Source organism: Urocampus carinirostris, chromosome 2, assembly GCF_059441175.1.
Source record: "Urocampus carinirostris isolate Australia breed hairy pipefish chromosome 2, RoL_Ucar_1.0, whole genome shotgun sequence".
NCBI classification, from domain to species: domain Eukaryota; kingdom Metazoa; phylum Chordata; class Actinopteri; order Syngnathiformes; family Syngnathidae; genus Urocampus; species Urocampus carinirostris.
The window spans coordinates 42,285,458-42,309,586 of record NC_142350.1 but is presented as its reverse complement, the minus strand read 5'-3'; the positions used below and the strand labels follow the sequence as shown (position 1 = coordinate 42,309,586).

Here is a 24,129-nt window from a genome sequence, read left to right as displayed (position 1 = left end):
ATATTAATTTGGAAAGTATATGTTAGCATCTTTTTTATTTTACATTTTAAAAGCTCAATCATCCAAGTAGAACACACACAATTCCATGTTTGGCCACTGCTTCTTATGAATTACTGCTCAAAAATATAAAGTGGCTGACTTGTTATATAACTCCTTTTTTTGCTGTAACATAAAAAGACACACATTTATAGTTTAATGTACACTACAATTTATTCCAGGCAGGTCAAAAATACAGCCCGCAGGCCAGATGATTTAACCCGGCCTGCCAGAAATTTCTGAGTATGCCAAAAAAAGCAAGAAAATAATACTGACAGCTTACGAATTCTAAGTTGACATTTTTTCACTGATCTGGTCTGCTAAATAACAGAAAATGTGGATCCGGCCCCAGAGACAAACTCAGTGGGACATGTATGATTTATATTATATTTGGCTTAGCAGTTTGTTGGTATACCTACTCTGGACAAAAATACTTTGTGTTTTAATATTTCGATCAAAAGAAACCTAAAGCAGTTAGCATTACCAGAAGTCGGAGAGAGCTAATTTTTGTTATTGATTGGCGCATAGGGATACTAGTTTGATAGGTATTTCTAAAATAACTTATGTTATTACCATGTTGCAATTATTAGAAGTGGAGTTAAAACCGGCTCACTCAACCACTAAATCATCATGTCAGTGAGAAATCAAATTTCTTGCAGAATCACACTGATCCTTCACTGGTTAGCTATTTTCAAAACCTGTTTGCAGGCTACTTAGGTGTTATTAGGGGGGTAACGTGTCTCCCGCGGGCAGCACATTAGGGACCCTGTCTAAAACCATGTTTTTTCAGTGATTTGACCAAATAGGTTAAGCATTTCAAAAAACAAATAAAAAACAATTGTTGTGTCTAACTACAACAAATAACTCGATATTGGTCATTGCAACAGAGTAATGACAACATGATCGTCCTTCCCTTGCCACAGCATCTCCCCCTCAAAGTCGAGCAGCTTCTGCTTCCGGGCTCTCAGAAGAATCCCCACCAACTTGTTGGAGATAGTCACATAATGCTCAAACAGCTTGCCAAATTCCACCGATACACTATTCCCTTCCCCGTCTTGGTGAACCTGCACCCCAATGTCTTTTATCACCTCACACAACTCCTGAACTTCTCTGCTGATATGTGTGAGAGCATCCTCCCCGCGTTGTGCTGTTAATGAGCCTTGCAGGGGCTTTCCATAGTTATCGTGATCCTTAAGGGGGAACACCATCTGCAGCCTGGTGTCATTACTGAAGGGGTTTTGCTTCTGGTGCTCCTGGTGACCTTCAGACCACTTCTGCCAGTTGTCCTTCAAGCCTTTGACGGATACAATATTAACTGTTTTGTCCTCCATGAACTGGGCAGGAAAACAATTTCCATCCATGCTTGTTGGCGATCTATCTGTTGGACAACGGATGTTTCAGGTAAAAGAGACATGTCAAGTATACAGTCTGCGGCCCCGATATGGCCCACTGCTTTCAAATTATAGATCATTTAGGCTTTTAACCTAAAAGACAGAAAAGGGACACTGTAATATTTTACCACAATATGTGACTATTGTGTTGCTCCACTGAAAATGAGTGCTACAAAGTGCAAAGCAAGAATAAAAACTATGGAGACTCAAAGAGACCCAACGACACAAATTTTCTCCTCAATTGTTTGCCAAGCCTTTTGCAAGGTTTTGGGTTTGAAGAGGTACCCTTAACAGCAAGATGGCGGAAAAACCATGGTAGCTCCCTCAATTTGTGTGTCATGTTTTTTCAAATAAATCCACGCTTATTTGATTATGTAATTTTTCTTGTTTTTCATTTGTGTACAACTATGGGGTACTAAATTGTACACAATTCCCTTTTAACAAACCAATAGACTTTTAGAGCAGATGTAAGCTACCTGGTCATCATGCATGTCCTACATGTTTAGAGGTTTTAGGGAATAGTATACAAATAATAGTGAACAAATAGGATGAAACTTACATTTCAAAGTGCAAGCCTTCAGTGAAATTCAAGATCACTTGAGCTAATTTGAGGACAAGCGCATAGCTGTCACTGCTCTATGAATCAGTTCATGTAAACAGCTGACAATAGCAAGTGTTAGGATACTTTAGTGCACCAAAGCCAGACTGCTATGATTGATGCTTCTTCAACCAATGAGCTCTTAAGGCTGACCCAACCAGCCAATTGGAGAAGGGAAAAGGCAAGCCAGATAAGAGCTTGCCTTGTTAACCAAAGCTGATTACTCACTGGAAAGCTATGGAAGTAAATAAATGCCATCACACTTTGAATTTATTTTGTTGTTCCCACCACTGCATTTGGAAAATGAATGTTTCTTCAGCATTGAAATTGTTGTCAGTGAATTATTTTATCATCACATGAAATGAAATGATCTGCATTTATACAGCGCTTTTCAAGTCAATGACTTCCCAAAGCGCTTTACAATGTGCTCCACATTTCCCAATAGCGGCCTTGCAGCCATGTAAGGCGCTAACCTGCTTATTGGGGGTATTAGGGGTTCAGTGTCTTACCCAAGGACACTTCGACATGTAACACGGACAAGCCGGGATTCGAACTGGGATCCCTTGATCCCAAGACGAGGGCTCTACCTCCTGAGCCACTGCCGCCCCAACAGTGGCATGGCGGCACAGTGGTTAACGTGTGTGTGTGGCATAGTTCTGAGGTCATGAGATCGAACCTTCCTGTGTGGAGTTTGCATGTTCTCTCCGTGCTTGCATGGGTTTCTCCGTGCACTCCGGTTTCCTCCCACATCCCCAAAACATGCATGTCCGGTTAATTAGCCGGTCTGATTGGCTCTAAGTATGAATGAGTGAGTTTTCTGTCTCGTGTGCCCTGTGACTGGCTGGCAACCGGTTCAGGGTGTCCCCTGCCCACTGCCCGAGGATAGCTGGGATGGGCTCCAGCACCCCTACTGAGGATAAGCGGCACAGATAATGAACAAATGTTTAACTCAATGCAAGGTAAATTCTTAAGCATATTATGTATCATTTGCAAATTGGGAATGTTTATAATATAAAGTAAACTGACTTAATTCGTTGACAACATTTTGAAAAGTGGGTTTGCATGACTGTGGATAAAAAATGTAGCTCTGCATAAAATGAGACCAACTGCTATTTCGTTGGGGTTTTTTTGTATGATGTATATGATCTTTGGATAAGGTGGTAGGAAAAGTAGAGATTATAGAAGTGATACAGCGCTATATAACTTTCAAGAACTTTTCTACAATTGTACTTGAGAAGACAACCAGTTCTGGGTGTCCCCTGGCCACTGCCCAAAGATAGCAGAGATGGGCTCCAGCGCCCCCGCGACCCTGCTGAGGATCGGTGCGGATAATTGATGGATGGAATGGACTTGAGAAGAATATATGGTCAGATGTTTCAATATCAACGATGCTATTAGAGCAGATGTTATCTTCAATTTGAAAACGTGATTTAAATAATTACTTTGATTGATAATCATTCAAAATTGTAAAGTGTGTTTTCCTAACTTTGGGGGCTATATTTAATTCTAAATACACTGTTCCTAAATTATTTTTTACTGTGTCATCAAATTTATTATGAATTTCATGCATTTTGTTTCTCACTCTATCGTTACATGGGTCTGTGTTCGGTTCTGCTTTGTTTCTAGTCGGGTCTATTTTGATGAGGCAACAAATATGGCAGCGCCCGGGACACGCTCACGCCTGCAATATTTAATTCATCTTGCTCAAGATAACATTGACTTCAGGTTGCCGGTAAATTAATCCAAACCAACTTTGATTTTATCTACCTATTTCGAAAGAAAATGCAAACATGCGTGTCCATTTATTTATTTTTTTTATTTTTAGAAATTGGCAGAACCGTCTGCTCGCGTCTTTTGCTGCCCAAAGATGTAGTTTGTAGTTAACCGGGAAAATATAGATTAAACCATTTAGTTATGTCTGACTCGTCATCAATTGTCTACCAGCAAAACACGAAATTAACTTGTGGTTTTGTAACTCGTTATTTATTTATTTATTTTTCCTGTCTGATATTTGAGTGTGTATGTGTTGAAGATATTTATTTTATTCGTGGAAATATATTATTTTCAAGAAATTAAATACTTTGAAAACAATGTTATTAACCTGGCGAAGCAGCCAAGTTTCATCTGTGTGTGTTTTGTCTCTCCCAGGAAATCGAAGCTCTCCTGGCTCTCAGAGGAAAACGTTTTAATCCTGGGGAGAAATTTAAAGAAAAGGTAATCTACTAATATAGCCCTTTAAACGATGTCCTCAAGTATTTCCATCCATCTATCTACCCTGGTCATATCCCTCGAAAGGGGTGACCGACAAACACATACAAAAACAAAGAGAGAAAAAAAAGAAAAAATAGCAAAAAACACACACAAAACAATTTTGACCATGGCCAACCCAAATGCCCAAACACCCAAACAAGTTCGGCACCCAAGTTGGTCATGCTTTCGTCCCCCCAGATGAAAGCGGGACACAATAAATCGGCCATGTCTCTCGGGTCAGGGTGACACAACACACTCTTTTGTTCAACAGAAGGGCCCGACAGCTTTCACTGGTTTACCCCTGCTGCATCATACTGGTGCCCTGCCCATCCCTTAGAACGCGTCCAAACATCCCACTATCCTTTTATGTGCAAATCTTTCCAAGGTTTTCGCGGATCCTTGAAAAGTCATAAAAGGCATTTAATTTATTATTCTGAAAATAAGGCCATAATTGGCATTAAAATGCCTTAAATAAAATTCATGAAACTCTTAAAAATGTGAACACATTAATTAAATGTATATTTGTTTGAACTAAAAAGATTTAGTAACATTTGTCCATCTAGCACGGCAGCGCAGCAGTTAGCGTGTGTGCGGCGCAGTTCTGTGGTCATGAGATTGAACCATCCTGTGTGGAGTTTGCATGCTCTCCCCCTTGCGTGGGTTTCCTCCGAGCACTCCGGTTTCCTCCCGCGTTCCAAAACATGCATGTCAGGTCCAAATTGTCCCTAGGTGTGAATGAGCGAGTGAGTTGTCTGTCCCTGTGTGCTGGAAACCAGTTCAGGGTGTCCCGAAGATAGCTGGGACGGGCTCCAGCACCCCCGCGATCCCATTGACGACAAGCAGTGCAGATAATGATGGATGGATCCATATCCATCAAATGAAACGGCTTGCCTCTTCTTTACACTTTACACCAACCATATTGAATGGATACACGAGATATTGTCGCGGATTTGTTCTTCGAGGTGGATGCTGGGTGACCTCTCACAGCGCCACGCGCTGGTAGTGGCGGGAAGAAGCACTACAGTAATGTCCTGTACTCGGAAAAAGGTGCACACAATTCAAAATCTAACTTACAGCAATGTCCTGATATTTTTTGCAATCCCCCAAAAATGCATGTATGTACCGTTTTTTGTAAGTCAAATGGTCGTGAGTAGGGGAGCGTCGGTATGCATAGATGTTTGGGAGAATATCTCCATGAAAAAAAAATCAGCGCCCTCATACTCTGTGCTTGAGACGGCGCCTCCCTAACTGTATTTAGTTGTACTTTGAAGGTAAATATAAACAAACTTACACACCCTTCAGATGCAGCATTTCTTCTCAATGTCAACTGGACTCTCCAGCTCCGTAAACCTGAGCAGCATTATATAATGTAAAGAATGCAAAACAGCACAATGTTTTATTTTTTATTTTTAAGTCATTTCTTTGTGTAAATATTGTGTAGATTATAACTATAATCTTATCCTCCTTGCTTTATAATCTTATCTTCTCTGTTCCTTATCTTCTTGGTTTCTTTACCTCACTGTGACTGTGCGAAACTGGAGTGTCATGCCCAATTTCGTTGTCACAATATTTTAACCCATTTTGTAAAAATCACAATAAAGGTATATTCTATTCTATTCTAAATGAAAAGTTAACAGCACTTCGCCTGTGTCCTAGTGCCCTTTCTGGTGTCTGGAGGATTTGACCGAGGATGACGTCTGCTGTGTCATGGCCCGATCCGTTTGTGCGAAGTAAGGTTTTTTCCCTATGCTCCTATTAAAATGACACCGTATACTGCCTTTTCAAGGATCTTTTAGAATTGCACACTTTAATGTTGAATATACATCAAGGTCTGCCTTTGAGCTGTGGGGCCACGGACAAAACCACGAAGAACTCAAGACATCCTTACTGAACTACCCAACCGAGAAGATGGTTAGTTAGACAGAAAATGTTCCGAGTAATATAATCAAATTTTATTGTTCCACTAAAACACTATTTTCACTTTCTCTTTGTAGTTGCCCTATTTGCAAAAAGACTCAACATACAGAATAAATGTCTACACCTTCAACAAAACTCTGGATTTCACCGAGAGGATTAAACGCATTGATGTAAGTGTTTTAAATAAGAATTTAAAGCGGAGACAAATAATCTCTATCAGTTTGTGCATTCATTCTAGCCACACCAGACTTTTTTTCTGGCATATTGGTTGCAGTCTGATATGAGCCAACGCAATCATTAAAAAAACGTTTCATAGGCAGAAGTCATGATCGTGTTAGTTATTAGTATATTCAGTTCAAGGTATACTCGTATGATTTTTAATTTTTTTTATACATCTCTTGTAGAAGATCTCTTCTAAGGTCTGGGTGTGTTCAAATTCAAAATGATTGACCATAATGTGTATTTCCCCTCCAGGAAATGGATTACCTTCCTTTTGAGGGCCTTGTAAATTTAAATGGCCCGCAGCATGTCTTCGGATTGTTGGAAGATTACGGCACTGACCCTAACAACATCCCCCAGCATCCATACTACGTTTATTTTGGCCGCTGGGTGAGAAACTACTAGATTAAGACAACAAATGGTGTCAGATCAGTTACTGTGCTTATTTGATACATCTGTAAGAAGATAAAAAACATCACTTTATTATTACCATGACAAAAGTGAATTACTTCAATGTTCATACAAATGATACCCAGTTATGTTGTAAAGAAGGTGTTAGTTGTATACATAATGTACAGTATAATTTGCACTATAAATCTCACAGTTTTCCAAGCTTTACTCAAGCTTTCAGACGTAATCCTAAGAGTTCTTTGTTTTTCTTAGTTCGGACACATAATTAGAAACATCGCTGTTGCATTTTTCAAATTTCTCAGACAGCCACAAGAGGGCTGTCTAGATTTACATATAGTAACAGGCTAAATGAGCTCCTTGAGTGGCGTTATATACAGAAGTGGTCGACAACCTTTTGCATTTGTAGCACGGCCGGTTCTTGCAGCCCCGGCCCAATAGTAACTTTGGTAATAATAATAAAACTATAAATGAAAATAATGATGGGTGGTGTGGATCACTTAACCACTCTGGTCCTAAGGGCTCTATTTCCTGTGGTGTGTCTTGGGCAAGTACAGCGCGGTGGCGCCCATCCCTCTCCAGACCAACAAATGTTTCCACCCAGTCTCGAACCAAGGATCTTTTGCGTGCTAGGCGAATCCACCGTGTTATCACCAGATCACCAGGGATCTAGATGTCAAGGGAAAATGCGTTAAATGTTATCTCATCAGCACACTATTTTTCTTCAAGGTATCACGTTGTCTCACCTTTTTAATCCAAAAGGCACACGTGACAACGTTGTTTTGACGGAATAAATTCCCATCATGTCCTATTAGAGTTCCACGTCATACAACAATTTAAAATTCTGAGTAGAAATAATGTCTCATCTCATTAGCTGCTCCGCTTATCCTCAGTAGGGTCGCGGGGGTACTGGAGCCCATCCACGCAATCATTGGGCAGTGGGCAGGGGACACCCTGAACTGGTTGCCAGCCAATCGCAGGGCACACGGGGACAGACAACTCACTCGCTAGGGACAATTCGGACCGGCCAATCCACCTGAAATGCATGTCTTTAGAAAGTGGGAGGAAACCGGAGTGCCCACGCAAGCACGGGGAGAACATACAAACTCCGCACAGAAAGGCCGGTAGCTGGATTTGAACCCACTCAGGAGGTTCCCACGACCTCAGAACTTTGCCGCACACTCGCTAACCATTGCGCCGCCGTGCTGCCCAGGAATAATGTGACGGTGTGATAAAACATAAAGCCTTTTCCCATTTCATCAATCAATCGCGTTCTAACTGTCTAGGTTTGCTAGATTCCAAATGCATTCAATGTTGTGATCGGCGATATTTTTTGAACAATCAACTTTTGCCCAAGTATGTGATTTACTACCATCAAACCTCACAAACCTAGAGCTTTTTTTAAATTTGTTAATAGAAAGTAGCTTATACTTGAGTAAAAGGGTTATAAGCAAAAAACGAAGGCCAACTTTTTTCTTCTTCTGTGCGGTCCGGTACCAGTCTGCAGCCCTGTGATTGCCCACTGCTTTTCAGGTATAGACTGAGAAGTCGTTTTTCTTTTCAGTGGTGCAAAAAAATTGAGATTGTAAACATTTTTTGTTCAAATTACTTCCACTCATATGACCTTATATTGGTGCATAGTTTGAGGTTTCTTTAAACTTTCATAATAATTCATAATGAACCAGGAAACCAGGAACAAGGATGCGTAATGACAGTTAAAGAATGAACTGTCTTTCTATGCAATCTCCTTTGCAGGTGTCCAATGTTAATTACTAGATAAACATATCAGCAGTGTCGGGCTCTTTATTTAAAAAAGTAATACGTTATTGTTACTCACTACTTCTTCCAAAAAGTAACGGATTTAGAAACCAAATTACTCATTCGTAAAAGTAACTAGTTACCAGGGTAAGTAACTATTCCTGTTACTTTTTGAAGAAGTTGTATGTCAAAGAATTGGAAATTTTCTGAGCAGTATTCGAGCCATGTAATATTTTTGCACCTCACCAGCAACAGATGTATCCTCCACCTGAAGTTCAACAAAAATAAACAGTAACTGATATAATAAAATAGCCATCAGTAGTAAACTATATAAAGTGAGTTTAATCAAATAAATTTAACTCTCAAAACCTGAAAAAAAACGGTCAAGTAGACATTGGCAACCGAACTTAAAATATTTTCTTCACAGCAAAAGTTGATTTTAAACAATATAACACGAGTTTCACTGGTCAAGTAGACATATGCTGCTGTACTTCAGATATTTTTTTCACAACAAAAGTAAAAAGTACAACAAAAAGTACACAACAAAGTACGTTTAACACTAAAGTGTAAATCTAACATTCTGAGACAAATCAAACATTCTGGACTTCTTCCATCTTGTATTCAGCCAACCAGATTACCCTACCTCTTCTCAAATCAGTGATGGTATCTGTGGAGCAGAAGCTTCTGAAACATTCCGGATAGCTTGTTCCTCAACACGAAAGAAACTCGACCCAAATGTTAACAACAAACCAGCTTCCTTGAAGCACAGCTTAGCGGTCAAAAAACCTTTTTGCTCGGTTACTTGCCTGACAATACAAGCATTGCTACCTTTATACACCAGCAAATTATCGTGTGCCACCCATGGACAAAAAATAATAACACACTTACATTTTTGCTCCTACAGACGCTATTCTTGAAAGTAGTCTCGCTACGGCTTGTAGTTTCTTTAGTTTATTCAAAGTAACAGACTGCTGTTGACCCTCATCAACGGTAACGTCATTGTAATGGCGTAAAAAGTAATTAGTTAGATTATCTTGTTGCTGAAAAAAAAACGTTCCGTAATGGCGTTATTAATAACCGTGTTGTTCCCAACATTGCTTAACAGTAATCTTTACTTTTTAACAGGCAAAAAAAGATGCATTTATTTTGTATGAAAAAATCCATCATCTGCACCGGTTATCCTCAGTAGGGTCGCGGGGGCGCTGGAGCCCATTCCATCTTCTGGCAGTGGGCAGGGGACACCCTGAACTGGTTGCCAGTCAGTCGTAGGGCACACAGAGACAGACAACTCACTTGCTCATTCACACCTAGGGACAATTTGAACCGGCCAATTAACCTGACATGCATGTTTTTAAAATGTATCTATTTTAGCATAAGCTGGTTAAATGTACCTTGAAGAAAAAATAATGAGAATTTGTCATCATTCACTGAACTGAAATATTTTCTTTAAATATATTTGGCTTGAGGGGCAGCACGGCGGCGCAGTGGTTAGCGCATGTGCGGCACAGTTCATGTCTTGGGAACCTCCTGCGTGGGTTCAAATCCAGCTCCAGACTTCCTGTGCGGAGTTTGTATGTTCTCCCTGTGCTTGCGTGGGTTTCCTCCGGGCACTCCGGTTTCCTCCCACATTCCAAAAACATGCATTTCAGGTGAATTGGCCAGTCCAAATTGTCCCTAGGTGTGAATGAGCGAGTGACTTGTCTGTCCCGTGTGCCCTGCGATTGGCTGGCAACCAGCTCAGGGTGTCCCCTGCCCACTGCCGATGATTGCTGGGATGGGCTCGAGCACCACCGCGACCCTACTAAGGATAAGCGGTGTAGCTAATGAGATGAGATGAGATATATGGATTGAAATACAATAAAAGGAAAACATCTATCAATAAAAAAACAACAAGTTCTTCAAGGAGAAGCTTCGTACGATTCTCGGCGTGTAATATAATAGTGAATTAAGGGGGCCGTAGAAAGCTTTGACATACGCCACAAGGTTCATTGGATTAACAATTTGTTGGTGAGCATGGGTTCAAATGAGGTTTGAAATAGCCAAGAAAGGGGGCGTTCTGTGGGGAGGTTAGAAAATGATGGGTGTTTGCTTTACTCTTGAAGCCATTTGATTAATATTCCAGTCTGATTTATGCATTGTTTAAAAACTTTTAGTACAGTTTTAAAATGTGCAAATCTGATTACATGAATCCTTCATTTTCGGCGGGGTTGCAGACAAAAAACAAAGAAAACAAACCCAATTTTTAGGCTGAAGTATTTGTCCAACAAATAAAACTACTGCACTTTCAAAACTTTTTTTTTTTTTTTACAAATAATTTCCTTACTGTCAAATTATAATGTAAAAATAAATCTTGATGCTTTATAGCACGACTGTATTAAGGACACGATTTACTTTGTCGCCATCATGTAAGCTTTATGGAAAAATGCAGATACTTTCCGGTCGGCAACCCAAAATGTTGAAAGAGCCATATTGGATCAAAAGAAAAAATGTCTGGAGTTGCAAAAAATTAAAAGCCTCATATAAGCACTATTAGGAAATAAACACATTCTGTATCCGTCTATATTAATTGGAAACCATTAGGATTTTTTTCCATCATCAAACATTTTTGAAAAAGCGCCAGGGAGACACTAGGTAGCGTGAATCTGATGCATGTGGCTTCAGAGCAAGTTTAGCGGGTCAAGAAGTCCACCTTTGTTGGCGATAGAATGCATCTTCCTCTGCCTTTTGGTGCTTTTGTGTCGTTTTGTTGAGATGATGGCTTTGAGAGAAACTTGTAAATGAAAAAGACTTGCGCATACATAATATGGGTTCCTCGAGCTGTTTTACGTACAAGAAAAACTCAGGCCGCAAGATCATTGGCGGGCAGGCAGATACAAACAAAAAAGGGGCGGGGCGACTATATAGCCAATCAGAATGCATAGCACAACGCATAATGAAAATCTGAGAAGTAGCAAAATTATAATAAGTCAACCGCGATTACTGAATTACCTTTTGATCAAGCAAATTGTGCTTAACCTCTCCGCAGATAGCGGACGGTCAGCGTGAGTTGATCCGTTCCCACAGTGTGAAGAACAGACACTTCATCGGAAACACGAGTATGGATGCAGGCCTCTCCTTCATTATGGCCAACCATGCCAAGGTCAAAGCAGGTGACCTTGTCTTCGATCCATTTGTTGGCACTGGTGAGAGATATTTTGAATTGACTGCAATGGTAATTCTTCCACGTGACTTTCAAAAAGGCTTTGGTGCTCTTTTGATATGTTAAAGGAAGCCTGTTGGTTGCCTGTTCTCATTTCGGAGCCTACGTTTGTGGATCAGATATTGATTACAACACAATTCACGGCAAAGGTATGTTTTATTCTCCATATTCAGATAATTAGGTATTTTGTTTTTTTTCGACCTAAATGTAAGTTAACACAGTCCTCTTTCTATTATTTGTGGGTTTGGGGAACAACAACATTTTGCTGTATACTATAAATACCGGACTATAAGTCTTTTTGGGGCGACATTGGCTCACGAGGTAAAGCGCTCGTCTTGGGATCAAGAGGTGGCAGGTTCGATTACCGGCTCCTCCGTGTCAAAGTGTCCTTGGGCAGGCCACTGAATCCCTAATGTCCCTGATGGCAAGTGGTTGCCTCGCATGGCTGACCCTGCTATCGGTTAGTTAGTGTGTAAAAAGGGTAACGTGTGAAGCACATTGTAAAGTGCTTTGGGAGGTCTTCATTGACTTGAAAAGCGCTATATAAATGCATAAATTTTACATTCATTTACATTTGCTATATTTTAAAAGCTGCGTCATTAACTATATTGCAACATTTTGTTTTTCATGGCAGGAAAAATGTTTTGCCCAGCAACAGTAGAACAATAAAATGAATGAGTAGTTCATAGAGGTCCAATTAGATTCTACGATTATTCATAACTTCCCTTATTGTAAATCATTCATGTATGCAGGGGCGCTTTTTGGAGGAAAATGGCGCAGCGCCAATGGTGCCAAGTATGAAACATGTTTGATCATTTGGGCACTCGGTCTATAAATATAGGGCTCAAATTTTACCTGACACAGCCCTCTTTTGCAATTTCTTTCGGTACATTGGTAAAAATGTGCTCGTTTTCAAAATGGCCTTGGTAGTCTCCACCTTGAACGGTCACACGACTTAAACACCTTGTAGTAGAGCCGAAAACGACTTGAGATGTGTGGCGGGCACAGTGCCATTGGCGTTCTGCAGCCAAAAGCCTCCATGCCAAATTCCCCACGACTATGGCGCCTGGTGTGCGGCTTGTACAAAGACATAGTTGAATTTCATTCTTAAATTTAAGCAGGTGACTTTTAATTAGTTACACTCTGTTGCCCGTACTTCGCCGGTATCAATATACTGGACGTGGGAGAGGGGTGGTTGGATTAAATGTCTGTTAATGAAAAATATGGCACCGCGACACATTTGTAAGTGCATGCGAAGGACCTTTTAAAAATAATGTTTAATGTCTCTCTTGTAAATTTCATCGAACTTAATGCGCTTAATGGAGGAGGACCAGCATAATCCACTAATTTGTGAACATGATTGTTTACAAGATCGCACAAAGAAGTTCTTTCTTTGTTGAGAAGGGTCCAAAAAACCACAGCCTCGAATTTCCCGTTGCCATTGTGACGCGTCTAATTGGGTCTCCATTATTGCCGTCTTTAGTGTGACTTATGGTTTGGGAGGGCGTTTTTAGATTATTGCATTTTTAGTGTTTTCAGAGCGCAGGGAGCTTTCGACAGTAACGACAGCCGTGGCACCCTCTTTTAAAACTGTTCAAAACTGAATAAAAAAAGAAATCCTCTTTTTTCAACAAACATCGACTGTAAATAGTTTCTACGTGTGAAATTCAAGTTTTATTAGTTTAGCCCAGGGCTGGGCAACTATTTGGAGTCACGGGCCTAAAACATTAGGCCAATGGCTCGATCCTGGAGACCTATCCTATTTTTTCATTGATGAATAAATATAATTGCATGCTCCCTCGTGTTTTTTTTATTTATAGTTTTTTAAACGGTTTCATCAAATTGGTTGTGAAACACTCATAATTAAAGAAAAATGATATATTAGCTCTGTTTTAAACATTTCATTTAATATTTGGTTTTGTAGTATTACTTTAGTTCTATTTTTTTAGTAGTTTTGTAGCATATCTACTCTAGTAGTATTTTGTATTGTAATATTTCAGCAGTGTTGTTTTTTTTGTAGTATTTCTGCAGTAATTCCATAGTAGTATTTTTGGTGTTTCTGTGGTATTTTGCAGTAGTAGATTTTTGTAGCTTTTTGTAGTATTGCTGTATGTAGTATTTTTGTCGTGTGGCTGTTTTAATATTTCTGTAGTAGTATTTGTGTTTTATAGTATTACTCTAGTGGTATTTTTGTAGTATTTCTGTCAAAGTTTTTTTTCCATAGTAGTATTTCTGTAGTATCATATTTCATATTTAATTTTTGTAGAATTTCTGTAGTAGAATTTTTGTTGTATGCATTCAAAGGAACGATGGGGACAAAGTTGGCACCAAAAGAAAATTTTTATTTCTAGTACATTAGTTAATATTATATATTGTCATTATATTTTAAACAATTTTGTTTGGGGAGCTTAATAAAAAACCCTGCAGGGCCACCTGTAGCCCGTGGGCCATAGTTTGCCCACCACTGATATAGCTCTTGCCCTGACTTGATTTAACTTACCGGTATTCAAATGTGCCGTCCTCGAACTAAAAATTTTGTAATTTCTATCTCAGGATGACGTAACTCAGTAGCCAGGGTTACATATAGCACTTGTTGAACCTTCTTTCTGAAATGGGCCCCAGCTTTCCACTTGAGAGACCATTTAAGCACACTTTCTTATTTTTTTTCTCAGGAAGGTCAAGCCGAAAGGATCAAAAGTGGCGAGGACCAGATGAGAACATCCGAGCCAACCTGCGACAGTACGGAACAGAGAAGACGTACGTGGATGTGATGGTGTCTGATGCGTCCAAGCCCGCGTGGAGGGAGAACGCTCTTTTTGATGCCATCATTACCGATCGTATGTTTCTTTGTTTGTCTATTTACATAGTTTATAATTTGGAGTTACACAATCCAAATTCTGTTATTTTAAAAAGGGAAAACTCTTGGCAGGTGTTGAAACCAGTGTTGGGCAACTTGCTGAATGAAGTAATTAGTTACAGTTACTGGTTATTTTATTTAAAAAATATTTTGCTTTACCCCCCCAAATTACTGACACTTAAATGTAGCGCATATTCTGAAAGTAACTATCTAATTATAAATTATCCTATTTACTCGCAAAGAAGCTGACCCCCTTAAACTGCTTAAAACTAGCCACATAATAATGGAAATAGAAGAAAATGTTTTCGCTAACTTTTGGAACCAGAAAAGCCTTCATATTTCTTGGCCGAGACACTCCACGTCCACTTTCTCTTTGGGCTTTAAACCACTTGAAGATCTCCTTTTTCCTCAGGGCATTGTGTAGTACTAAAATAATTTTACTGATAAAAAGACCAAAATTCTGCTCACTTTTACCGTAAATTCTGTATTCACCTTTTCCCCATTTAATTCCAGTTGGTTTGTTGTTCCTGTATGAGTCATGCCCTCCTCCCCACTCGCTGCGTGTCATTCACTCCTGGTGATCCACAACCAAATATGCGCATACAATATGACGCCCTAATTTCAGTATTTAATTTTATAGTTCGGCTTGGATGCAAGTATGTACATAGTGGGAAGAATATCTACATGAGGAGAAATTCAGCATGCTTGAAACGGCACCACCATAACTGTATTCAGTTGTATTTGACACCGAAAGTGAAGCACATGTACGTAACAATCAGATGATCAATAATTTACACTGAAAAACTAGCAGAGCAATGTAGTAACGCACCAAACACAAAAACTGTAGAGTTGTTATTTTCATTGATAATGCGAAAAAAGTAATTACATTCCAGGAATGCATTCCCTTGGTCCCAACACTGGCTGAAACCTAGTTTAAGCTATTGTGACTAGTTTTCAGGCCGTTTAACCGAACAGTAATGTATGTAAACATGTTTGTGTGACTTATTTTTTGATGGGAGCAGCTCCATATGGTATACGCGAGTCCACAAGGAGAACGGGCTCCCAGAGAGAAACGACAAAACCTGTGACAGACCTGTAGGTTTGAAAACTCGTCGACCACATTAGGGGAAACATTCCGGATGAATTCTACAATGAGTTTTGTTGTCGTTGATTCCAGATATCCTGAGTCGCATGTGGCCGTTTCGCAGTCCTACCAAATGAGTGAAATGTTAGCCGACATGCTAAACTTCTCTGCACATCGCCTGGTCATGGGAGGGAGGCTGGTCTACTGGCTGCCTGTTTACAGGCCAGAGTGAGTAAACAAATGTCGACAATTGCATCAATACTAAAATGGAACTCATAGGTATTAGGTTGTTAAAACTCGTTTTAGTTTCTTATTAGACCACGTCAGTCCCCGGTGAATCGGTGCCCTATTACAGTGTTTTACAACCAGTGTCCCGGGGCACACTAGTGTGCTGTGAGACCTTGTCTAGTGTGCCGCAGGAAATGTCACAGTTTTATATTTGGAAAAAAGGCATGCCATTTTCACTATCTTTGTAATATTCATCCATGTCAGAGGTGGTGGTTTTTTCTATTTATATACTAATTATCTGCTCATGAGGTTGTACAGTATATTTAGTTTCTTATTTTCTTTGATGATGCTGTTTAAGATTGCACTAGAAAGAATAATAGAATAAATCAAATAAATTAAAACTTGCACATAATTTTGTAGCCTTTTTTTAAATTACTTTCTTATTTTACACAAAAAAATGAAAAAAGTTGGTGTGTTTTTTCCACTGGCAGATCATTTTTGATCATTTTAAGTATTTGTATTCTATTTCTATACAAAAAACTAATAAAAATGATAATTTAAAGTTTTAATGTACACTCAAAAAAAGAGAAGACAACAATTGATTTTGAACTTGCAAGGAGAACAGGGAAAAGAGCCTCGGATAATAAAATTTCGACCTGTTTTAAAAGCCTTTCCCGGAGCCCTTTCTTTATATTAACTCTTCTAGGTTACAAAAGCAGATCGGCTCGAAAGGGTGTGGTTATCAAAGAACAGAAACATGTTTGGCCAATAGTATCAATCATGTAAACCGTGCATAACAGTCAAAACTATGAACAACAATGTTCAATTATACTCAAAATAACAAACTGGCATCTTATCCAGTCTTCTTTGCAGGTGTCGAGTATTACAAACAGAATATTCGAAAATGCAAAAAACACGTTCAATATATAGTAAAATTAAATACTACAGCACAGTTATCAAGGCAAGGCAAGTCAAGTCATTTTTATTTGTATAGCTCTTAATCACAGAGTCTCAAAGGGCTGCACAGGTTATTGCACAGACTATTATTTCAGACTATTATTACACCATCCCCTGATCTGAAACCAACATGAGGGCAAGGAAAAACTCAAAAACCTCAACATGAGGAAAATGAAAAAACCTTGAGAAGGGACCGCACATGTGGTAATCCCCCTTTCAGGATGACCAGGCTGCAATGGATGTTGCAATTACAAATAATACAGAGATATTGTCAAAAAAAGTATTGGTTATTCATTAACCAAAACTAATAACTTGTATTACATACTGAGTCACGGTAACCACAAATCATAAGGAAAATTTATAGTGAGTTTTTAACATGATAATACAGGCATTGAAAATATAAAAAACATTAAATTGGTGCCTGGAATTGATTTTAAAACTTTTTGGGCTTGAGATTATTTTAATTTAAAAGAAATGCTCCAAAAAGTTCGATAACACTGCCCTAAGCCAAAGTATTACCAGGAACCTCCATTTCAGTCACACCAGATATTTTTCCAATAATTCATTAGTTTGTAAATATCGTTTCTCTTTTTTTTCTTGCCTATTTATCCTGTCAGTTTTTTAATTATCTTTTTCTCTTCAAAGTCTCCATGTTTGACCCTGAAGTGCCAGGTCTAATCTCGTTGCATACCCCGTTTCTCAACGTTGAGATCAATGACAAAGACGATTCTATTGTATTCTCAAAATGTAAGGGTATACCGTTTGCAACTTCGTGTTTTATGTCTTACCTGAAACTGATGATTAAAGGTTCCGCCTTGTGCATTTAAAGTCTAATTTCTAGTCTACGTTACCCCCAAGAGCTCAGTGTTTCTGATTAGTCACAATTCTTATACCAGTACGTATAGCATTTATCCCAAATATCTCCGACTGCTTTGACATAGCCGCGCCTTTTCATCCCGTCAATGCCAAATTGCGCCAGCCAGACTAGATCAAGCTGCGCTTATGCACTTTTTTTGGATTTCTTTATTCCACTTTCATGCAAAGCCCCACTGGCCTTTTCTTCGTTTGGGTTTGCCAGCAAATCTTCAAATGCTCTTAACTATTGAAGCCTGTCGTCGTGTCTGCTTTGGCATATGTGGTTGCATTCGCACACAGTTTTTATGGATGTGTGGGGCCTCCCCTGCAAGTTCATGGGTACATGTGTGTCATAATATTCACACGTTGGTCCACGTATCAACTAGCGCTTAACTCCATGTCTGTCACAGCACTGCCAAAATAAACGTCTGAAGCCAGGCATGTCAGATGTATGTCAACTGTCTGTCTGCAGTGTGAAGGCTGACCTGTGTGCAGACTTTTGTCTGTGAGGAAGCTAAAATGTGCTGTCTTTCGGGTCTAGTCTGAAATATTACACGACAGCTATTGGGTTTCTGTTTCCTTCTATTTGTGCACCCGAGACTCAACGATTGTAACGATGGTGATCATATGTGCCGTGTTTTTCAAACTATATGCCGCAGTTGTTTTTTTTTTCATAGTTTGGCCAGGGGTTCGAAGTATATCTATGATTTTTAAATTGTGACTGGTACTGGAAGCAGTGCAACCAGAGAGAAAGCAATGAAAGGAAGCCGCCAGACAGTTAGGAATTTTAAATAAGTATTGACGGACAAAACATAATTAACATCATATGACTTATATATTTTTAGGCCCTGATGGCCCCCTACTGGTAGACTAGCAGTGACTCCATGAAAAACGTATTTAAACAGTATTCGTTACAACACTGATGTAACATTAAAGGGGCAGTGTCTATTATTTACCGCCTCCTAGTTAAACACCTGGACTTCTTCCTCTAAAGGTACTGGAAAAAATTGGCCTTGAAAGTGCTTGAATTTGACTTTGAAAAGGTCTTTGTAGCACTCGTTGCAGTACCTCCGGGAACGGTGCATTCGCAATGATCGCAGCAAGGCTTTAGGGCTAGGACCTTATTTTGGCCTTTTGGCTGAGAGTAAGAGTCCCGGCTCCTAGGCTTTGTAGCGTATTATGAACTGACCGATAACGGATAATGAATAAAGAAGATAGAACAAGAACCCTTAGAAAATCCCCCACTCGTTTTCAGGTGCGTTGCACAATACGGAGATCTCTAGTGGTCAAATATTACACTTTTAAGGGTTACTTTAGTTTGACAAATGAGGAATCTACAAATTCTTTGCCTTGCTTCCAGATACTGCGAAGAGATGGTTCCCCTTCATCCGTGTCTGCGGCTCATTAGCAACTGTGAACAGATGCTATCAAGCCACACGTCTCGTCGCCTAATCACCATGGAGAAGGTCAAAGAACCAGAGGTGTGTATGTGTTTTGTGTGAGCAGTTCTGTTATGAGAGATTCCACGCAGTCCTAAGTGACTACGTTTACATGATGTCTTTGTTGTGGTGCACAAGAATATGAAATTTGTGCAAATATATTTTAAGGTCTACCTGTTACTTGCAAAACATGTACTTACAAATACAACAATAGTGATGGGTCATGGGACAACGAAACGGCTCTTTGAAGTGAACAACAAGAGTCGACTCTCCCCCAATAAGGCGCCGGCTCCCTTCGAAAACGCTCTTTCTCTCACTCTCTTTCTCTCACTCACTTTCTCTTTCTTTCTTCCACTTTCTCTTGTTACTTTTCTCTTTCCCTCCCTGTTTCTCCTTTTTCTCTTTCTCTCAGTCACGTTCTCTTACTTTCTCTTTCTTTCTCTCTTTTTTCATACTTTCCATTTTTCTTCTTTATCTCTCTTTTTTCGTTTGCTTTTCTTTCTCTTTTTCTCTTTTTTCTCTCCATCTTTCTTTTCTTCTCTATTTTTACTTTCTGTTTGTCTGACTCTCGTTATCGCCTTCTCGCTTTCTCTCTCTCTCGCTCTAGCTTTTTTCTCTTTCTCCCTTTGTCTTTCACTCTTTGTCTCTCACACAGTTTCTCTCTTTCACTATCTTTCTCTCTCTCCTTCTCTCTTTTTCTCTGTCTTAAAGCGCTCGTGACTGGTCGATATTAGTGGCATCATATCTGTGTTGTTTGTTTAGTATAAACAATTTGAAAGTTAATTACCGATACGTAAAATTCACTCTATATTTAAACAGTAAAGACCATGATAATATGGTAGCATAATACATTTTCAAAATGAATCTATTTGGTGTGTAATGTTTCACAATTATTGGTAAACACGGTTCACAGATACCTTAACTGCTAAGGCCGTAGGGCGGCACTTTCTGTGGCGTATCTTGGGCAAGTAAAGCCTGATAGTGCCTGTTCCTCTCCAGGCTGTTTTTTCATTAAAAACGAAAAAAATCTGATAAAATAAAAACGTTTCGGAGCCCAAAGAGTTTTAGTGAGCTTAGCCAAAAAAGCTGGTTTAAAAAAATAAAACATGCTTTACTTTACAAATAACTTCTGAACTGTCAAATTCAAATTTTAGAGAAATCTTACAGTTTTATTGCACAACTGTATTGAGGACACGATACACTTTAAATTATATTTTTATAACATCATGTGGTCGTTATGGAAACTCCATTCACCTTTCGGTCGGCAAGCAAAAAAAATATTGGACCTAAAAAAACATATTGGATATAATATGTGTGTGTGTGTGTGTGTGTCTGGAGTCACAAAAACTAAAAGCCGTGCATAAGCCTGATAGGACGGAAAATACATAATCTATATTCATAGGAAAACATAAAGAATGTTTCCTGTTTTTCGACTCACAGAAACCATACATTTTTCCATTATAAACAAGGGCCAGAGAGCCACTAGGGAGCTGCATGTGGCTCCAGAGCAAGTTTAGTGGGTAAAGAATTTTAACTTTGTTGGCGATAGAATCTTTTTCCGCCTTTTGGTGCTCTTGTGGGTCCAGAGCGTTGAGTTGACATGATGGCTTTCTGAAACACTTCAAAATAAAAAGGTTTGCGCATCCATAATGTAGATTTGTCAACTATTTCTACTGTGTGTACAACTCAGACCGCAACGTCATTGGCACGCAGGCAGACAAGCAGAAAAGGGGCCGAGCAAATGTTTGGCCAATTCTGAATGCAGAACACAATGCATGATGAAAATCTGTAGAGTAGCAAGACTGCGGTAAGTTAACTGTGATATAGCGAGGGATTATAGTACATCAATATCAGCTTAATTCAGACTACTGCCCTGCTTTTGGAAGTTTACATGTTGTCCCAATGCATGAGTGCAGTGTTTTTCAACCACTTAGTCTGTGCCATGGGACAGTAATTCATTTTTAAAGGATCTAATTTATTTGCCTGTGCGGTCTAGTGAAAGCTCTCAATTGGATTTACTTTGGAACGGCTCAGAATGGTGGCGTACCGCAGGATTTTTTTAAATGAAAGAAATGTGCCTCGGCTCAAAAACGTTGAAAAACACTGCATTGGTGGATTGTCTGGGCACTCCGTTTTCCTCCCACGTCCCCATAATATGCTGGACAGGTTGATTGGCAGGTCCAAACTCTCCCTATAGACACTCACATGTATGAATGTCTGTGTGAAAGATATGCCTCGAGGGTTCTCAGCAATCAACTGGCAACCAGTTCAGGTCACCCAGAATCAACTGGGATGGGATGGGCTCCAGCACTGCGCAGCCCTTCTCTCATGATCCCCATAAATAAAAGTGTACCTGCTCACGTCATGTTTTCTGCCTTTCCAAAGGGACTGGAAAGTCTCACTCGTCAGTCCGACCCTGGCTTCAGCGCTTACCGGGGTCACAACACCTTCAGGGAGAAGTATTTCAGTGGACACAACAAGAGACTTAGCAAAGAGAACAAACCCCTTAACAACGGTCACGCAATCGATGAAACGGAGAGAGAATCAAATCATGATTGCCAGCAACCGCGGACCACTCCATGACGTTCCTCTGTAAAATATCCAGAGGAGTTTAAAGGTAAAGACAGAATTCTGTTGACACCTTTAGAGATGTGTCAGATGTGAACTTGCATATCGAGCACTATGATCTGAATTAATTCCGCAACTTGACATCTCTTTATGCCGGTGGTTTCCAATCTCATGAACACCCCTCTGATTATGCTTTAGCAGTCCCCAGTTTACACACAAAATAGTACTTGTTCCTAAAAAAATGTTGAAACACTGCACAGCTTTAATTAACATGGATAGAGATTATAATTGTCTGTAGATTTTCCCCCCACAAGGAGCTTAGTCTATCTGACCTGAGACCATTTATCATGGCATATTTATATCTTTTTTGTTTTAAGGATGTAACTTTCTTAGATATCTTTTTTTCAAATCGTAACTTGCCTCATCAATCAATGTTTTGGTTTCTGTTTAAAAACACACTTATTTTGTTCGCTTGGTATATTAGGCTTGAATTAAATTAAAAAAGTGGCCCTTCTTTCCTTCAATATTTCAAGAAAGAATTAAAAAATGAATGGATTTTGTAAATGAGTTACTAGTATGTTGATGCACCACAGTGCAACTTTTATTGAAGGTAACAAATTGTACATTTTTCCTTTGATTTTTTTAATACTTTTAAAAACATATACTTTGAATAAAAACATGGAAATATTAAGAATTCCAAACAAACTACTGCTTCTGTTTATTGAGTCAAATGTTAAAGATATACACATTTTATCAGCTGATATCTCAATTTTACTTTCTTTATACAATAAATTGAGTTTATGCCATTCAGACTTGACTTTGAAGAAAATGTATTGTAAAATGTCACTGGAAGTATGAAAATGTAGTTCTATCTGATTCAAACTAATCTTCATTTCGAGTGACGGTAACTCGTGTTGGGGGTTCTTTGTTAAACTCCACTTAAATCGTCTTTGCACTTTTATATGTTGAAGTGTCCTTGCGCAAGACACTGAATCCCTAATGCCCCCAATAAGCAAGTAGTTGCCTTGCATGGCTGACGCTGCTATCGGTTAGTTAGTGTGTAAAAGGGAAAAGTGTGAAGCACATCGTAAAGTGTTTTGGGAGTCTTCATTGTCTTGAAAAGCGCTATATAAATGCAGACCCTTTACGATTTACTGTGTTTTGCAGTAAGCTACTTGAGTGCCACTAGATGGAAGTCTTCTCAATAGTGCTTGAAATTGAAATTTGCAGCGAAATTCTTTAAATACTTGAAACTGATGCCATGTTTTTCAACAAGTCAGCTGAAATATAATGCCGTCACTGCTCTCTGGTGGCATCACTTGGCCATTGCATTCCTTCCCTCGTGATGGTATTAGTTTGTACGGTTTTGTCCTATTAAGCGGCATTGCCTGCCTAAGGAGACAGGTGCATGCTACACTATTTAATGTGTATTACTGCAAGGATTAAGTATTAACTTAAAATGTATTGCTCTAAACCAGGGGTGTAAAACTCATTTTAACTCGGGGGCAACACGATAGAACAAACATTCTCTCGGGGGCCGGACTAATAGGTTAGAGTGAAATAAAATAGAGGAAGAAATAAGTGAAAGAGAGGGAGAGAGAAGTAGACTGGTTGGGACAAAAGAAGAGAGAAAGGGGGGGAGAGAGAGAAGGAAAAGAGAGAGAGTGAGAAACAAAAGAAATGAAAAGAGAAATGGTGAGAGAGTGGGAAACAAAGAGAGAGTAAGAACGAAATCCAAAGATAAATAAAAAGAGAGAAAAAAGAGACGGAGAAAAAGAGAGAAGGGAAAAGCAAGAGCGAGAGAGAGAAAAGAGAGAAAAAAAGAAAAAAAAGGGGGGGAGCAAAAGAAGGAAAAAAGACACGGTGAGAAAAAGACAAAGAGGAACAAAGAAAGAGAAAAAGAGAGACACTGAAAGCGAGATAGTAAGAGAGAATGGGAGGAAAAGAAAGGGAGGGAGAGAGAGGGAGAGGGAGAAATCAATACAAGTACAGCATTTGGAAGAAGCACCTGGCTTTTATTTCAACCTGCAGCTCGTTTTTCTCTTACCCTTCTCTGAGCGCTGTCTCGCGGACTGAATTCAATCCTTTAGCGGGCCTGAGCCGGCCCGCGGGTCACCTGTTTGACACCCCTGCTCTAAATACAACATACAGCAAAGATGAAATGACTTCCACTTCCGCAAATGCAAACATGCAATAATTAAGGCACAATACAATTCACACATAGCAGCAAGGTAAAAAAAAAAGAACGCATTTTCGAATAAAAATTGTGCAAAGTATAACGGGAATCTAAATATACAAGTATTGCATTGATTTGGCAGAAGGTAGAGCGATGGGACAGGATAGAGCAGGAAAAGAGAGTTTATAC

The 24,129-nt window shown here is 39.4% G+C and overlaps 2 protein-coding genes across 2 annotated transcripts; one reads left to right on the top strand and one right to left on the bottom strand.

Annotated features, from left to right (window-relative positions):
* Positions 1–582: 582 nt before the first annotated feature.
* On the bottom strand, positions 583–2,093 carry LOC148371930 (actin-binding Rho-activating protein). The gene is made up of 2 exons (XM_088326555.1): positions 1,987–2,093; positions 583–1,414 (listed from the first exon to the last, which is right to left on the bottom strand). The coding sequence occupies exon 2, from the start codon at positions 1,395–1,397 to the stop codon at positions 912–914; it is 486 nt and encodes a 161-aa protein (XP_088182681.1). The 5' UTR covers positions 1,398–1,414; positions 1,987–2,093; the 3' UTR covers positions 583–911.
* Positions 2,094–3,594: 1,501 nt separating this feature from the next.
* Positions 3,595–22,470, top strand: trmt11 (tRNA methyltransferase 11). The gene is made up of 13 exons (XM_088326552.1): positions 3,595–3,757; positions 4,174–4,239; positions 5,932–6,005; positions 6,105–6,186; positions 6,270–6,362; positions 6,667–6,801; positions 11,603–11,759; positions 11,845–11,925; positions 14,449–14,613; positions 15,656–15,728; positions 15,811–15,945; positions 19,118–19,238; positions 21,582–22,470. Exons 1-13 carry the CDS (start codon positions 3,680–3,682, stop codon positions 21,777–21,779), a joined length of 1,458 nt encoding a protein of 485 aa, XP_088182678.1. The 5' UTR covers positions 3,595–3,679; the 3' UTR covers positions 21,780–22,470.
* Positions 22,471–24,129: the final 1,659 nt, after the last annotated feature.